The 19,037-nt window shown below is 38.7% G+C and overlaps 1 protein-coding gene across 4 annotated transcripts in view; it reads right to left on the bottom strand.

Annotated features, from left to right (window-relative positions):
• Positions 1–19,037, bottom strand: part of UTRN (utrophin) — a 369,401-nt gene that overhangs the window by 247,268 nt on the left and 103,096 nt on the right. For all 4 annotated transcript variants that reach the window (XM_061378712.1, XM_061378711.1, XM_061378710.1 and 1 more), the window contains 12 exons: positions 18,261–18,406; positions 15,479–15,691; positions 9,715–9,828; positions 8,758–8,913; positions 7,670–7,840; positions 4,765–4,944; positions 3,958–4,092; positions 3,151–3,300; positions 2,239–2,400; positions 1,760–1,888; positions 1,111–1,284; positions 369–524 (listed from right to left, as the gene is read on the bottom strand). In XM_061378712.1, coding sequence (XP_061234696.1) covers positions 369–524; positions 1,111–1,284; positions 1,760–1,888; positions 2,239–2,400; positions 3,151–3,300; positions 3,958–4,092; positions 4,765–4,944; positions 7,670–7,840; positions 8,758–8,913; positions 9,715–9,828; positions 15,479–15,691; positions 18,261–18,406 — 1,886 coding nt within the window. The remainder of the gene's footprint in view (positions 1–368; positions 525–1,110; positions 1,285–1,759; positions 1,889–2,238; positions 2,401–3,150; positions 3,301–3,957; positions 4,093–4,764; positions 4,945–7,669; positions 7,841–8,757; positions 8,914–9,714; positions 9,829–15,478; positions 15,692–18,260; positions 18,407–19,037) is intronic.

Here is a 19,037-nt window from a genome sequence, read left to right on the forward strand (position 1 = left end):
TCAAACTTCTCATATGACGATCTGATAGCAAATTATCTTGCAAGATATTTCACAGAGAAGGTACAACAATGCTCAAAGACTTCAATGACTAGCAGACCAGTTTTGCTGGAATGATGAAACCTCTGTGACCTTTTCTTTCTTTGAGGCTACCTTCCTTTCAGGAACACCCTGGGAGCACCAGCGTCTTGCACAACTAAAGGACTGTTAAATGTAATCTTTAATCTCTCAACTGATTGCTCTTCATTATAGCCACTGTCCTATACAGAAGCAGCTTCATAATCAAACTTACAAGAGCATCTGAGATCAAAACAATAAAGAAAGGAATTTATATGCAGACAAATGTTCATATATACATTTGTTTTTCTTACCTGTGCCCCCAAGTCATTATAAAGAAATTTCAATGCTGTCAGCTGTTCATCCATCCCTTTGGGATTATCTGTCTGTTGTTTCTGTACAATTTGCCTTCCTGTCTTGATGACAGTTTCAACCTCCAACTTCACCTCACTGAGGGTCTTATAGAGTTTCTAAAAACACAAATATGTATGTTAGCGATCAATTTGTAGTGCAGATTTTCAGACTTTGCTTCATCTGGGGACCTGACCCTGACTGCATTTAAACTCCAAGCTCTGGATTAAGAGCAATGTCTGCTCAGATTTCAACCTCCCGATGTTCTGCATTTTATTCTGGTTTTAATTTTCATCAACCAAGAAAAAGAATTATTCCAATAATTTAGCACTCCGTAACATCACCACACGCGGCAAGGCTAACACCGTGATCTCTACTTGACATTATGAATAGTACTTGTTTTGTTTGAATACTGAAACCCAAGCTGACTTGCCCCTGGAGTGATACTTCTCCATAACATAAGAATGAACCAGGGAAGGGAGTTTATAAAACCTCAGCTGTTTCACTATATCCGTGATCAATAATCCACTTCTCCTATGTCTGCATTCTCACACAGGAGAAATTTTAGTTAACCAATCATTTTGTTGGTGTTTTGCAAAGAGCTGTAACAGTTCTATCAGGACTCTGAGCAAAATTTCCTCAGGAAAGAGTTTAGGCAAGAAGAATCACACAAGAAAGAAACACTCTCAAGCACTGCATACTTACCATGCACCTGTCGAGATGTGCCTGGATTACATCTGGGTCAGTATCTTTCACATCCAAGACATGAAGTTCTGCTTTTACACCATCCAACACCCGCTTGCAATCCAACATGCGCTGCTCAAAATTGGCTGGTTTCTGGAAAAGCTGATACTTTGTAGATACTTCTCGGAGTTTTCTCTGTTTTAACGAATATTATGTTAACAGAATGTCTTAAATTAACATTGCACTTCAAAAAATAACATTTAACATATCTCCCTCCCCCCTAGATTCTAACACCTCTCATGCCACCACAACTGAGTATACATGGCAACACTATTTGCCAAGCCAAATTTTATTACCTATTCCTACTCTCCACCTGAGCTGCAAGAGAGCTATAATTCTGCATCATACACTTTCAAAATATCCATTCTATTAAAACAGATAAACTTTCTGACTTGCAGCTTTTATCCCATGATACTTATGAAACTTAAACTTCCTTACTGAATTCATCCAATACTGCTTGTTTCCTAATGAAAACACGTAAAAGCATATACTGTTTATTTCTGAGGTTCGCTTGACCGCACCGAGCAATTTATAGGCTGACAACAGCAGTGCGTAATTGAAAACCAGAAGCTTTTCACATTTGAATTCTTAGTGCGACTCTCATTTTTACCTGCAGAGCATCTAGCTGAGTTCCACCACGGGGAGACCTGCATTCAGGAGAAGCAGGAGGGAAAGTGCGAGCACTTTTCTTGAGCTCTTCTAAGGTGGATTCATGAGCTGCGATCTCAGCTTGGATTTTCTGCCACATCATAGAAACAGGAAAAAAATGTTACAAGCTGCTTGCAGGGAAGGGAAGAGGAACTTGCTTACCACCTATCATCCACTAGAAGTAAATCCACTCTGTAAAATTTAAACACTACCAGATTTTAAATACTCTGGGTTTGGTGACAGCTTGCTAAACTGAAAGCCGTTAAGACTGTTATTCAATACAACTGTCTTAAAACAGGAAACCAATCCAGATTACAAAAGATATCACCTAGTGCATCAGCACAGGACTGAAATGAAGCCTTCATGAATTACCAGATCTAGGCTGAGCACTATTATGAGATATTTCACAATTTTTTGTAGTGAAAAGTTATGCTGCAATACCTGGGCCTCCTGGGGCATCTGAAAAGCATCTACCCTGTCAGTCAGGTAAGATGTCAGTTGTCTATCCAGCTCTGCTAAGTTTTCCTGCAGGACCTGCAATATGTGGTCCGTTTCCCTCATGGTCTGAAGCTGCTGTTCCAAGGCAATCTGCCGGCTCACCGCCTGCGTGAGACAGAAAGGCAGGACAGTAATTCAACAGGAATTGTATTAAACCTTAGCTAGCCAAGGGAGGGGAGACCCAAAAAGTGCTATGGCAGGAGGACTGCCTAAAAAAAAAAAAAAAAAAAAACGCAAAAGACAAAAGCAAGCCTTAGAAGGCAACAATTTTTGAAGCCTGCAGTGATTCATACTAGTAACTGAAAAACAGTGGCATAGCAGAGTTCTGCTGCTAGGTATACAGGATAGGTAAGTACAAGAAGGGGATAACACAACAGATGGGCAATGAAAAGAACGTTTTCCTTCTGTTCCTTATTTCAGTGCAACTACTTCCTAGCTATTTTAAAGGGTGAAAATGTCACTTATGTTTCTTATTTTTACAGTTAATGAGCAGCTCATCAGTGTTTATGGCAGTAGGAAGGGAATATTAACCTTGGTTTCTGAGCTGTCCCCCTTGAGACTAGAATTTCCTTTTTGTCAAAGTTATTTGGAAAAATACCAGGGGTTCCTCACAGTGCAAGGGTGTGAAAGTATGCAAAACGAAACCTGACCCAAGTTAGGGAGAGGGAGGGTGGAGAAAGCATCTCGCTATTAGGGCATTACTTCCAATTGAAAACAACTGACAACACTGATGGTTTTTCCTCTTTTCCTGTATTGCAGTCCTGCATCTATGAATTCAGCTAACTAATAGGAATCATTTCAAACCACTGAGCTGAAAAACCCAGACTACTTCAAACCCTGCCCCCAGATTCTTACCAAGTGACTCAATTCCTCATAGCGGGCATTGAAAGCCTCCAATTTTTCACTGATGATATCATCAAGAATCCCTCCGTCAATCAGTGTCTGCCCCAGTTCCCGAATCTGGGTTCGATTATCAGCTGGATGACGCAGAACTGATTCCAGAGACTAATTAGCAGAAAAAATTTTAAAGGTCAAGACACTGAGTATATAACTGCATTTTCAGAGGTGGAAATCTGGCTGCATGCACTGAAGTTTTACACTTCAAATGTCTTGAGAGTTCTCTAAAAGCATGAATTAGTTATGGCTTAATCCATGACAGCACAAGGCAACTACAGTGGACATTTTCCTTTAGATAATTAAACTTCACAGTACTTCTCGCCTATTCACATCATTTTATACTACAGTACTGGAAGGAATCAATCAATTTACACAGGACAGGAAAGAGCACACAGCTTTATCATGGTACTAACTATGGCAGAATTATTAACAGCAAAACTCAGCTTTTGATAGAGAATATTATAAATACACATTTCAGATTCAGAGTAATATGTTCATTTTACCTGAAGAATCAGAATATTCAAAATATAGGATCAACTAGGTTGGAAAAGACCTTCAAGATCATCAAGTCCAACCATTACCCCAGGACTGCCAAGTCCACCTCTAAACCATGCCACTGAGGGCTTCATCTACACAGCCTCTGAACACTTCCATGCATGGTGATTTCACCACTTTCCACATATTTCAGTATTCCATTGAAATATAAAATTTCTGAGGTTTTTTTTTTAACCAAATCTGTCTGATCTAACAGAATGAATACAATACCTCAAGAGCATCATTGATAGCATCGAATTTATCAGGCAGACTTTCTGTCATTTGCACCCTTTCTTCCAGATTGTTTAGCCAAACTGTTTCTAGATCAAGGTACTGCAGCAGCTCAATCCAACAGGACCACACCTCCTAGGAGCAACAAAAAAAACCCCCACAGATTAGTTTAGAATACCAGGCATAGCTCATGCACCCTATGAACAGCTTAAAGAAATTATGTTTCTGAGACATTTGCGTGAAACAGGCAAAGAGAAAATATTCAAAAACACACCATGGGTCACTAAGCTCTCAACAGAAAAACCTTCAACTATAACAGCAAAAAGAAAAGAAACAAGAAAAATACACATAGAAGTCTCCAAATTCACACTAAATTTATTACTAACAATCGTATTTTTACAATGATTTAAGAATGTAACAAAATGCATCCACTCCTCTTGAAAGACAGGACATACACAACCTACCCCAATCTATAATCAACATGTTCTTATTATCATATTTCAAGTTTTAATCTCAGAAGTTTTTCTATAAGTTTGTTTTTGTCATTTTGGAAGACACAGATTGATAACAGAGCTGCGGGATAAGGTTACTTATTTGCATGTGTTGACTACAGTACAGTTTATAAAAGCAAAGCTAGATGATGTCTCTGGATGTCATCTCAAGGGAAAGTAACCTTGGAAAGGAGCAAAATGTGTTTATGCTGAAGCCACTGGATCCAATGATAAAATTCAACATTTTCAGTGTCCTTCTCCATTCTTCTTGTGCCACCTGCTTCCACTTTACTAAGTTGAGAGCTACCATTCTTACCTCCAACGTGTGGCATTTTCCCCGGATCCGGTTGCACAGTAGCTGGTAGTTCTCCAGCACAACATTCAGCTCAGTTGCCAGGTCCTGACCGCTAGACGGCACTTTGGTAGCCAGCATCTTGATGTTGTCTTTGAGAATCTTCACCCGCACCTCCTTCTGCAGCACATCCTCCTTCGCCCTCTGCCCAAAGAAATGTATTACACAATCAGCACTCAAGTGCCATATGGTCAGTTATTCACCACTCAAATCAAAGACCAGCAGTTTAGCCTTGGAAGAGTTGATGCCAAAGTATTCTTGAGTCTCAGCACAACAACATATGCCACAAACTTGCATGGCATTTAGCTTATGTTAGCAAGCATTGAAAAATCCTATTGCATTAAACATACAGTCACATTTACTACTTATGTTTTTTCGTTAAATATTCATGACTCAAAACAAAAAAGATGAAGTTCAGTGCTATTTATACACTAGCATACAGATATGAAAAAGAAAAAGCCCCAAGGGTTAAAAAAAAAATAAATTGGTTTGCTAAAAACAAGCATATTGGGGACAAAAAGGTAGTTATGAATCTCAGAGCTCAGTAATTACATCCTAGAGTTATTCAGGAAAGATCATGTAATTACTAGGATACATGCAACTACAAAGTTGGGACCTTTCCCACAGCTGTTGGATGAGCTACAGGAACATGCAAAAAGGACAGCTAGAAGAATTCCTTCAACCCAAATGCACTGAGAGGTGCTCAGTAACAAATATAAAGGATAAGCACAATACAACTCCCAACACACAGGCCTGGAGAAATCTCATTATAGAATCATAGAATCATAGAATAGTTAGGGTTGGAAAGGACCTTAAGATCATCAAGTTTCAACCCCCCTGGCATGGGCAGGGACACCTCGCTCTAAACTATATCACCCAAGGCCTCATCCAACCTGGCCTTGAACACTGCCAGGGATGGAGCATTCACGACCTCCTTGGGCAACCTATTCCAGTGCCTCACCACCGTAACAGGAAAGAATTTCCTCCTTATATCCAATCTAAACTTTTTGCCCTAACCAGAATTCTTGAAGCAGGATAGCTGGAAGACAGATCAAAGTCCAAGCCTGTCTCTGTCAAGACAACTAAAAGTCTCCTGAAAAATAGACTGTCCCATATCCCTTTCTTTTCAGGTTTCAAGGACAGTTTCATGGAGCTGAAGTAGGTCTGATATATCAGACACTTTATGGTAGAATTTAGTACATGACAGCATCATTGTTGCACATATTGTTCAAGATGTCTTCCAAATGTAAGGTAATCGGGGAAAAAAATAGAAAAGCCAGTTAATGGGAAGGCAAAGAATGAAAAAATCTGGGGAACACATTTTATGGCAGGATTATCAAAAACCATCTAGCCTCATTTTAAATCTACTCTTTCAGATGTCAGCATGAGTTCCACTCTCTGTTCAAATGAAAGCAGAATTAGGTAAGGCCAGAAGTTTTTCAAAGCCTTATGCAAAAATGCTCCTGGTCAAATACACAAAGAATGTTATTTCCCACTCCTGAGAGTACTCCCAGCATAATATCCTTACTGCAAATGAAAAAGGATATGCAAGTGTTACAGTACAGTTTACTGGCCTGCTGACATATCTGCCAAATGTAAAAGTATAGAATATAAGCTGGATTTGACACAGGTAAATAGGCTCAAAGTCTCTCAGATCTACTAGCAAAAAGAGGGCTCTTTCTTTTCTTGGCTTGTGTCCAGCAGGCTGTCAGACTATGTGATCTCAAATGGCTTCAAAGGACATAGATATATTAAAACACTTGTTAAAGACTGCTTCAGAAAGCCTCTTCAAAAGAGAACAATTCAAAACTTCAAATAGATTTGCCAAAGTACTTGTAAGGGAGAAAAAAACCTCAAATCGTCATTTTATGCTCCACCAAGTAATAGTGTAGTGGATACTCATTTAAATAACGGGCATACAAGTCAAAACATTTGTGAAGATATGCCTGAACTCTCAGATTTAGAAGCAGAGAGCATTTTTGTTTACTTTATACATACATCCACGAAAACTATCTGGATTGATGGCTTGGCTTTGCGAGCAAAGATTTGGGAAGGGCTTTACCCATGCTTACTTACAAGCACAATGACCAAGGGCAAGTGGGATAGGCAAATCTGATTGGAAAAAAGGCTGCTTAGGCAATCAGGAAGTGTTCAACCAGGACTGTCATCTCCTGGGGCAATCACAAGCGACCCATGCCCTGGTCCGCCCACATGCAAGGTTGGATCTGCAGCTTCCCACTCACCTTGTTACCTGCCATTCCAACCCTCGCCTGTTCAACTGACAATTTACAATGAAGCAAAAATAGCTCCTTCCTCTCAGTTTCTTTGGCCACCAGTCCCAAAATTAGAGAAGCAGAGACCAGCATCACTGCTTGCAACAGATGAGGAACAGAAGATGATGTTACAAAAGAACTTTTCTAAACTGCTTTTCTAAATGTGGAGTTGCTGTATCTAGGGCACAAGAAACTGAAGCCCAACAACAGCTAGAAGCAGAAGAATGTTTTCACAAGCACTAATTTATACAGGTATAATATAATAGCACTTTTTCTTTCTTTTTCAAATTCCATCTCTGGCAATAAGTTTCCATATTCCTACTGTTTCATGTGATAAGCATAGTAAGCTTGGCTCAACAGCTGGGTCAGCTGCTATTCATTATGAAACCCCTACCCCTCATGGCCAAATAGAACATCTGCTTTTACAGTTTGTGCTTTAAAAAACAGAAATTCCACAAAGCTGAAAAATACCACTACTCTTGTCATGACCTGAGCTCCTTTCCACATGGATAATAATTCCACAGAGGTCAACCCCCAGAGCCATTAAGTTTTGCTTCTCTTTAATCAGGTCTCTGCAATGACCTGGTATTCCTGACCTTCATTTCCTCCACAGCATTCTCTAGCTCTTCAGGAGACTTGTATTCAAAATCTTTCTCCAAATATTCTTCTTCAGCTTGGGTCATCCACTCTTGCATCTCTGCCAAATCCTTCTTCAGATTTACAGCTTTTTCCTGACTTTCAGACAGGCGATTTTTCTGACTAACGATCTAGAATCCAAGGTGGAGAAAGAAACAGCAGCTCTGTTACTTAAATATCCTTGTATAGGTGAAAAAACACGAGTCTTTGTTAAAACATTTAACTACCAAAACCTTTTCAGGGCTTTTTAATTAATAAAGTCTTTTACACACACAAGCTCACACTCCCTTTTTTAGCATATCGACAAAATCTAGAGCTGACAGAAGGAGGAAAATTACTTCCTTTTCCTCATTGCATGTAAGCTGGTAAAAATCCTTGGAAAAAGTCAGAGGGAAGGAAAACTTCTGATCCCAAATATCACATAGTTAGGTAGATCTTTATACAGATCACTAATACACCCTTTAGGCCCCTCTTTCTTTCCACAACCCAGGCAATCTGTATTCTGTATCAACGGGTTCTCCAACACAGACACTTGCCAGGCATTGCAACAAAAGTATGTTTGCACAAACAGCAGAAAACTTGCACCCAAAAGATACAACCAAATACACCAGACTGAAGCAGTTCTCTGTTTATCGCCATTTATTTTTTAAAGCTGCTTGGAAGCAGGCAGAAATTACACAGGACCAGAATAATATTCCAGGTTTCAGGAACAACAGAATCAGAAGGTGTCTTCCTTCCCACCCACCCGAGAAACAGCAGCATAAGGTAAAGTGAACAAATTAATCTTTAGTTACAATTAAAGAGTTTCACTGTGCTCCTTCCAGTTAGGTACCAAAAAATTCATGTATTCAAAGAAAACTACTGTTGCACTGGTATCCCCTAACATATTTGCACTTCTGAAGGATTCACTGGGTCAAGTTGTATTTCAGCCATTTTGACAATGGGACAAGTAAAATGTACTTATCCCAGTGTTCCATCACTTCACCTCCTCACCATCCTACCAATATCAATAACAAGCAAGAGCACTAGCATTGTATGGAGAACTCACCTGTTTGCTCAGTTTCTCCCATTGAGTCTGGCAGTCCACTAGCCTAGACTTTACCCAAGTATTTACACTTGCAATAGGCTGGGCTCTTAAAGCAGACTCTACTTCTTTCATCTCTTTCAGAGATGGTTCAATGGTATCCATTTCACTGACAAGCATCTGAGCACACAGAGAAAATAAATATCCTTTTTAGGAAGAAATCACATACATTTATACAATATCAATAGTTCTGCAACTCTTAATTATTCCAGAGAAACCTTAGTATAAAAGCAGATTAATGCTGTGTTCAAAACCAGATTGTTTAAAACAATCCTTCAGTGGCCCAAAACATCAGAACTATGTAACTAAAATCCAAAATATATACACAGCACAAACATTCTCACATGCCAAGTGTCTAAACCAGGACAATGCAAGTTTGAAGATTATGTGCACTAAATACCCTCATGTTTTGGACATACCTCAATTGCATTCTTCTCCCAGAAGGAAACATTTGAAGGTGCAGCGTAATTACTTACTATAAGATGAAATTCTGCATATTTGTGATCATCATGTGCCACTAGCTAGGAAGGAACCTTACTTGTAAGGCACATACAATCCCTAAACCCTAGGAGCTTCATCACAGTTATCTGCTTATTTTTACTGCCTTTGGGAGTTTAATGCAGAAAGCACTTAGCACTCACAGATTCAATTCCCTTATCGTAAAATTGGGAAAAATATATAAACATTTTCTGGGGAAATAATGTCAACTTGTAGATGAGTATTTGTAAACATGGTAAAGACCTCTGAAAACTAAAAAGTGTTATGGCTACACACAAAGAACCAATTAAAATGTGCCCTGAGCAAAGATAACACCATTTTTCTAGGAGGCTTTGTGGAATATGCCATGGACAAAGCAAGCAAAATAATAAAGAAAAAAGTCATTATTTATTTCAAAAGATTTCTTAAGAGAGCAAAACTCACTGTGCACTGGTCAAGTTGCCTTTGAAGTCCTTCAGTATTTCCTTGTACAGCCTTTTCTGTCATTAAAAAGTCTTTCACACCATCCATCCACTTCTGAATGATTTTTGAATCAGCCTAAATCAAAAATAGTAATGAAGAGTTGATACAATACCATGATGAGGAATGTATGGCTGTTGCATTTCAGCTTCCAGCCATGTCAAAAGAGTATTTTACAAGCTTCTAGCTTACACCTTGGTTTTGAATCAGACTACCTTTGGTTTAATTTTTGGTTTTGTTTTTTTCTTCCCAGTTTTTGTTCTCAAATTTATATGAAAATTAAATTCACAATTGTGATATTCTCATATCCATGCCACAGCATTGTTTAATTGACACAGTACTGCTGCAGGCTATCTACAACAGAGAAACACGGAATCAAGCAAGGAGGTAAGCATGGCTCCAAGAAGCATGTGGTTACTCTTCATATGAAGGACCTGGCTGAAGGCTGTGAATAGCATTTTCCTGACAACAGAAACCATGTATGACTGCTTCCACCACACTTGCCCAGGAGAGACACTGCACTCCAAGGAAAAGACAGGGCCCTATGTATATATACACATATATGTGGGGAGGAGGGGGTAGTGCTGAATATACTTGACAGGTTGAAGCTATGCTGGAAAAGTCATTCCCTTACAGAGAAACACAGGCATAAAAGAAAAATACTACAGATGATTACACTAACCATTAAAGAAAAAGAAATAAAAAAAAAAACCAAACCTATCTGTTTGAGGCCAATACCAGCTCCAGTACTCACCAGGGCAATGCAGAGGGGAAAAAAGGAAGCACATACACAATTTCAAAGTTATCTGACCTAACATCTGACATTCGCCTTTTATCCTGCGATGAGGTAGGTGGGGAGGGAGGCAGAAGGGTCAACATCTCCTTCCCACAGAATTATGGATGTCGACAATCGCCCTTACAAGCAAAACAACCACAGACTTTGAGCAGGGAGAAAGTTTTTCTTTGTCCTGGTTCAACTGAATTATGTGACTGTCACTTTCTAATAAAATAGCTAGAAGGTTTTTTAATCAACATTTTTGGACTGTCTGGTTAAGTTTAAGAGATGGCACCTTTTTATTCTGACACAATTGTCATCACAGAACAGTGCTAATGAGAAGCTGAGTTAAAGCTCATCAGCTTAACTTTCTACTCTGCATGTCACAAAGGAGGAAAGCACAGTTTCCTTAAAAACCTTGCAATAACAGTTCTTTCAAGATCAATACACTACACACCGCTTCTCAATAAAATTTCTGCACTAATGAAACCCCATTAGACCAAGATCATTTTATTTTTAGCCCAATGTTACCCTGAGAGGTCAAAGTCATGACATTTTCTTCATTCCTTTTCCATTTGAGGGAATTTCCTGCCGCTGATTAGACTGAAAATAATTTTCCAAAAAACCAGATCCCAGGAGGCTTAACAGTGAACCATAGCTTAATATAAAATAATACATATTTATAGAGGTTGCCATTTGAAAGGGCATTTTAGTATATAACTAGTTTAGCTTGCTTACAGTAAGCTACTTACCTAAGTAGCTGGAGTGAACTGAATGGGATTACTCACAAAGTTAGGCACACATTCAAATGACTTGCTGAACCACAAGCCAAGACCATAAAAGTTGAGTGAAGTAAATGCTCCTACACTGCCCAGGTAAATAATTACCAATGGTCAAATACCCAGTGTAGGTTGTTGGTGTACAAGAGCTCACAAATTTTAGACATGAACTAAAAAACTGTATTGGTTTCTATAATTTATTCTAGGCAAGAACAAAAATCAAATGTGTTGAAATTTAACTTGTTCACACCTAGAAAAACCACATGATGTACAGCCATGCAATAGATTTAAAGTAACTGAAGGTAATACATAATCAAAGACATAGCAAGCCACACTGTATTAGAGATATGATAACACAGAATAAGAGATATAGACATTTTCTTGTAGAAAATATTAGACACAAAACTGATAAAATAAGCCTTGTCTATTTTTCCCATTACATGAGTATTACAGACAGTCTCACAGTAAAACACAGATCGTGCCACTAATGCATGTGTTGTCAGCTTGGGGGAGCCTCTGCCACATCACAAATCACAGAAGGGCCACCTGAGCTGCAGGACCCACAGGCAGATCTGCCAGACTTGCTCATCAGGCTAATAAGGACATTTTAAACACTGTTCACCTGTCTGTTCACTGTTAAAATTAGAATACTTACACTCACTTTCTTTTCAAAAACCTAAATGCAGGGAATGCTGTTTTGGGAAATGCCAGCTTTTAAAGGTGAATTAGGAAAAAAGAAAACATTAAAAGTAAACCAACACTTGTGTGCGGTTACACATGACTACATTTTCCAAGGGTTTCCATCCACTTACTCCTTTTTTTTTTTCTCCTTTTCTCCCCTACTTTTAATTTTTTTCCACCCTTTAGTACCCAAATGATTCATCTCCTCTCATAATCAAGGAGATACTGCACAGCCATTCTCCAAACTAATCTTGTGTCTATGTTATTACATCTCCAATACTGACCTGTGCAGTGTTTGGACCAGGACCATACACACAGTCTCCTGCATCAATGTTTCTTGCAGTGCAAGTTCCATCCTGATCTGCCCAGTACTGTCCACAACATTTTTATTCAACTTGTTCTACATTCTCATTTTAGTCATACAGTGCTAGACTGCAAAAAATCTCTGTATAGATTAGCACCACTCCTTCAAAAGCAAAAATCAGGGAGCATAAACACATGACTGCCCATCACTGACAGCTTTATGAAACATTTAGAAGATACAGGAACTGTGCACTTAAAAATTCAGTTCATAAGAAAATACCCCCATATTTCTACAGATAGCACCACTATGTATTTCTTCCATTTTCAATTATTTAATAATTATTTCTATTGTCTCTTCTGCTTTAATTACTTTTTCAGTTTCTCTACTTGTTTTTAAGGTAACAGGAAAGTTTTTAACATCTCAGGACAACATTCCATCGTCAGATCTATACAATAAAATGAGGCTTCAATGCTCTGCTCTCCAATAGCTTTTCACATGGGCATAAAAATCCCCATCTCTCATCAGTAAGTGCTTCATATACAACATCGCTTTGGACAGCTGTAGAGAACAGGACACTTCACCTTTGGCTGGAAAAACTGTATAACTGATTACTAAATAAGAACCTACCATGCTAATACTGCACACTGCATACACCACTCTCAATTTAAACATAACAGAGAATTCCAGTTTTCAGGAGCCATTCTTCACTCAGTTAAAGGTGTGATTTAGGAAAGTAGGTGCATGTATAGACCACTCTAACTGAACTTGATTCAAGTGCAAAAGAATTCTGCACTTGCAAGAAATAAAGGGAGAAAAAAAGTGCTGCTGAAACCAATGATATAACTAGGTCTTCCTCAATACAGCTACAGACAATCAAGCCAACTGAAAAGATGTAATCATTGGAACAACAAGATTGATCAAAAGTTGTTGCACAAAGGACTCTGAGGCAGGCTTACATACAGAATATTTATTCTGTCATGCTAAATAACTAAGTGCAACCAGAAAGAGAGGAAAGGGAAGAGAATGAGACACAGTGGGTTATTGTACATTTAGGTCAAGTCAGGAAGAAAATTAATGAGGAAGTGGTTGCTGGAAACTCATCACCAATGGCTTAACTAAGCCTTAGAAGCTAACTTCTTCTAGGGTCCTATACAAGCCAGCTCACTTTGGGCAGTAAGCTCCTGCTGGACAGCAGCATCAGCTCCTCCAAAGTTCCACATCATCCCACAGGCTACTGCAAGTAGCTATGGAAGGATAAGTTTGAAGAAACTAGACTAAAAGCAGAAACTCTTTCAAATGCAGGTGCACAAGTACACATATTACTGAAAATGTTTTTTTTTTTAAGGAGGAGCGTGGACAACTTTTATCTTTACACTTCACATAATACAGCCTAACTAATGAAACACACATTTTTCCTCTTAAAACCTACATAAAGTTTTTCCCCCTCTTCATAGCTTGGCTTGCAGCTTCCATTTTCAAGTTCACCAGCCTAGACTGGACTACCATACTTATGCTATTCATGCACACGTCTCACACACACACTTCTAAGAGCAGCTCAAGTCCTGAAACAGTTAATTAAAAACATTTCCGAGCAGGAGCAAGTTTTTCTTCCCAGCCTTTTTTCCCCCAAAGTAAAACTTGGGTGCGCACCCTGCTTTTCACCATCTTTTGTTTACCTTAGTAAGCAAATTACCTTACAATCTGTTACCTTAGTATGACTTCTTCCAGATTTAAGGTTTGTTTGGTTGGGGGGGGGGGAAGAGGGGGTAGGGAGGGGCTTTGTTTTGCTTTGAGTTTTATTTGATTGGGGGGGTTGCTTGTTATGGTTGGTTGGTTTTTGGTTTGTATTTAAAAGACAAGACAAGGCGTTTACTGTTTTTGAACTATCATCAGCAATGGCTTGTCCAATTTTCACTACCAAATCAGGCATGACAATTACCTGGCCTTCGTAATGTAAATTTCAGCTCAAACACATGTATCTATTCTTGCCTAGTCATTAAAAATTCTGTCTGGCTTAAGATAAATTAAAAACAAACAAAACCCAACACTTAGTTTCAAGTTTGAATCCAATATCGAATAGAAACAGCTTTTTGCTTCAGAAGGAAGAGCAAGACTGAAATAAACCTTTGGGAAAAAGTGGCAGTGTGTCTGCATGGTACCAATGTTCTAAAACAGATGCATGCGGCAAATTGCCTTTTTGGGGTTTTGGTTTTGGGTTTTGGGGTTTTTTTTTACAAATTGTGTGGTACATACTCTGTTAAATGGAAAAGAATGTAAATAATTCCACACATTAGGATGCTTAATGCATGTGAAAAATACAGATTTCTGTAAGCTAATGCATGTGTGTCTTCACCCCAAGAGACGGAAAATTTCTAAAAGCACCTTCTTGCTTTTTAAAGCTTAAAATGCAATAGGAAGATGAAAATAGGAAACACAAAGAAACCATCTAACCAGGAAGGAGTCAATGTCAGTTAAGTTACTTATGTATTTTTCTCTCCCCTCTTTATCAATGCATTAAACATCTAAATACCCTTGCTTTAAAACCCTTCATTTTTAAACCACTGGGATTTTTTTGTCATGCAGGATTTCACATGTGTGTGTGTATATATATATATCAAAATATATAAGAGTGTTGATTAATCTTAATTCTTTAACCTTCCTTCGTGAGACTTCACGTGACACTGTTGGAACTGGAAAGCTCACTATACCATATAAGCATTTTCTTTAGTTCCTTCTTGAACAGGCTGTACTATTTTTTATTACTGTTGACAGAAATCCCACTTGAAGGAGCAGGTTTTTTGTAGCAGGTACAAAATTTCAAGTTTAGATGTCAAAGGCACATTAGAGAGCACACAGGTACTGGTAGGACCGAGCCTTCAACAGCACAGCTGACTTATCCTTGACTTCAGTGTAAACTTTGCTTCTGATATTGAAAGACAAGTAATCCTAGTTTTAAGTGAAAAGTAATTCTATTAGAACATAAAATAATCTTAGGCATGTTAAGTCCTCTGCTACCCTGCTACAAACACACTATATAGGCTTTAAGCCTCTGCCACTGTAGTGGCCCACCAACACTTCACTTCTCAATCAGTATCATAAGGACTCCTGCAGGAACACAAAAAGCTATAAAACAAATGAATTATCTAACAAAAAAAAAAAAAAACATAAAATGACATCCTTTCATTTTACCTCAAATATTCTCAACTTGGATATAATTTCCTCCAGTAGTTTAACGTCTTTGAAAATCTTGAGCTTTAACTTGTCCCAGTGTCCCTGCACATACTTGAACTCTTGTGTGTAGACCTTTTTTATATCCAAAGAAGCATGTTTCTCCAAAGCCTTTGTTTCTTCAGCAAGTTTATCTATCCTGGGCTTCTGAGCTTCCAGTGTCTCACAAACCACCTATAACAAAAAATAAAAAACCAGTATGTCTGATTCCAATATTAGCCATACAAGAGGTACACACATACAAGTGCAAGTACATCGAAGGTTCCGCTGTGCAGAGAACAGATTCAGTGAAAAGTGATATTCCAGTTACTGCAGTTATTGCAACAGAAATGTCCAAAAAACCTTTTAAGGAGCAAAACCTTCAGCTGCTCTACCGGTGCAGTAGCAGAGATTACAGAATGGTCTCTAAATCCTGAACGAATAGCTAAACACACCCAAACACCTCTCCTGGGCTGTGGGGTAACAGCAGTCAAGTTGGCAAAGCAATGGCTACACTATATTTTGGTCATTAAAGAAACTGCAGTGTAGACACAACAGGACCTCAGGTGTTAGGGGTGGTTTGGCTTGGATTTTTTTTATTCCCTCTACAGATATATGTATATATATATATAACAAATATATATATATTTATAACAAAAGAAAACAAACATTAACACTCAGACAAGCAGGTTTAGCGTATCCTTTGAATTTTGTAAAGTAAAATTGTTATAACATCTAGTTGCATTAAAAGCTCTGGATACATGAGTTTTGAAAGTTACTCTTCCAACTGGAATACAGGGAGGATACAATCGGAATATATTCACTCAGGCATTGCTGGTATGAAAAGTCACTTCAGCAGAAATACCTAATTTCTTAATATTAAGGAAAAAATAACAGCTGAGGGTATAAGCCAAGACATGAAATATGCTGCCACTTCATTAAACTGGTCATTTAAGTACTGCTTTAAATTTAAAGAGAGATACTTTGAATGAACACATGAAACCATTGCTAATTTCATTAATTTAACTTTGCTAGTACATATATTTAAAGTGCACATGTGGGACATGCACATATATTTTACTGTATTATACTGAGGAAGAGTCATCTTTTGATATGTTTATATTCTCAATTTTCTTTTGTATTTACAAGAAATAAACAGGATAAAATGTATCATTTCCTCTAAAAAAATAGTGAGGTATCAATGACACTGACAAGAGGGATGTATATCCACAAAGCAAGTGTTTTCTGTGCACTGGGTCACAGAGTCAATCCCTGGCTTGGGTTTATGACCAAGTTTATGACCAAGCAGTGCCTGCTACAGTGCAGAACAAGCTGGGCAATCCTAGGTCCACAAGCAGGTCATCATCCATGCTTTGTTCCCATTTCCCATCACACTCTTTAAAGCTTCCACACTGGCATAGCATGTACTTTCAGGTCAATTAGTCTCTGAAGAAACGGAGGAGAGGGGATTTGGGCAGAAGCAGGAAACAACAAGCCTCCACAGACTAAACACCATTGCAATTCAACCAGTATATGGACCAGGAAAATCTCTGCCAACTTTAGACAATACAGAAGCAATGTTAAAAGAGAAAAAACAAAGAATTGAGAAATGTGGGGGAGTTTTTTGTTTTTGTTTTGTGTTGGTTTTTTTTTTTAATCTGTTGGTTCAGAAAACCCAAAGTATTAACCCCACTGTTTACTGCGCTTTTAAAAATACGTATTTGATCACTCTCTACTGAATGGAGAAGCATATGAAGACAGGCATGGCCTCTTATTACCCAGCAACTGGAGTTCAAGAGCTGTTTCAAAGTCACCTGCAACTGCCTTATGCCACATAGAGAAAAACACGTGTCTCTGAATTAAGCATGATTCCACATGCAAAAATATTTGTCTCATTCCTGTTTTTTAAAGGAAACCATAGGATTCTCTTCCCTCACTCCAGCCTTCACTTATCATATCACTTTGTAAATTATATTTTACAAAGCAACTGTTACCCATATGTTTTCCCCCTACTTTATAGGCTTATATCCAGAAACAAAATACTTTCCCTGCTGGACAGAATTTGTGCATCAATTACCTTTATGGCTTGAAAGTACTGTTTCCCTTTGAAAGGTAAGCTAGAGATCAGAGAAATACAATTCCTCTTCCATAACAGCCAAGAAGGATGAAACATGATTTGTTAACCAGGTGGCTGTGATGCAGCTCAAGCAGAGAGAGCTGAAAGGCAGCTCCCAAGGGAGAGAAGGGTAGCCGGCTACCCTCACAACCACACTCAGTGGCAAAGGAGCAAACCTTGCAGTGGGTCACCATCCTGATCCAACCAAGCTCCTAAGAGGATTTGCCCAGTGTCCTGACATCCATTTTGGGGCAGCTCAGCACAGGCGAGACTTAAGCACACTGGAGAGAGACTGAGAAGACTACCACGGTGATCCATGGTGCTGCAACACTCCAGAGAAGATCCTTTAGTCTCCTCTTCCCCCAGCTGAGTCAACCCAGTTCTCTTGGCTTCATCTCATGGCAGAGGCAGCAAGGGAAGCCGTGATGTCTGCAGGCTTGGAGAATCTGGGCATGTCCCTCAGCATCCTGTTGTACCCCAGCTTTCAGCAAGCAACCCCCAGAGATCCCACTTCCACGCAGCATTCGCTCATGAACCTCCCCCTAAAGTAACATTTTAGTTATTGCACTGAAAACAAGGCAGGAGAAAGGAGGATGACAGTAGCTAAAATAAGCAACTTCCTCACTTTAGTGCAAAGGTAAGAGTTACCTTTGCCTGCTGCAGGGCCTTCTCAACCTTACTGGGTTCGCTCAGCCCACTGGTGATGGACTGCTGCTGGCACTCCAGCTCTCTCAGTGTGTCCTTCAGCTGCTGCAGACAGTCCACGTAGTCCTGGCTCGGCTGACTTTCTGTCTCTGGTGTCATTAAAAAGAGTAACAGAACAAAATACAAGGTTGGGAAATAGACATAAGACCCAAATTACAAGAGATGTGGACATAATCAAAGTTATCAGAATAATTTAGAGAAAAGGAATCATGTGAAGCATTGACTGAATCCTGATGAGAACTTCAAGGGCTAAAACTCTTCTGCTATGGCAATGTTTCTACTTTAAAGAATATTAAATGTATGTAATAGAAATAACAGAATAATAAACATCCAATGTCAGGCCCCCACCCCAAAAAAAAAAGAAAGATAAAAACTCAATTGCATCTTTAGGGTTTTTTCTAACACCTGAGCACCTAAAGCTCTTGGGGTAGGTGCAATCAACAGTATTCAGACTTTTGCATGCCTAAATACACACAATTTAGTATTTCTCATTTTAAAGAAGTTTTAGACTTATTTACCATTTATATGCAATCACATACAGATATCTACTATATGTATTGAATATAGTTTATACAACAGCCATATATTACTTATGAAGTTAAAAATATACAGTACATACAGTAAGTATAAAAGCTAGTGTTTATATATATATAAAAACACATAAAGTATGTATTACTATGGCCGTAGGGATTGGGGTTGTGTTTATGTGGGCTTTTTTAT

This window comes from Neopsephotus bourkii, unplaced genomic scaffold (genome assembly GCF_033783945.1).
Source record: "Neopsephotus bourkii isolate Nb327-2 ecotype Australia unplaced genomic scaffold, CSIRO-AGI_Nbou_v1 NB_1767, whole genome shotgun sequence".
Lineage (NCBI taxonomy): Eukaryota > Metazoa > Chordata > Aves > Psittaciformes > Psittacidae > Neopsephotus > Neopsephotus bourkii.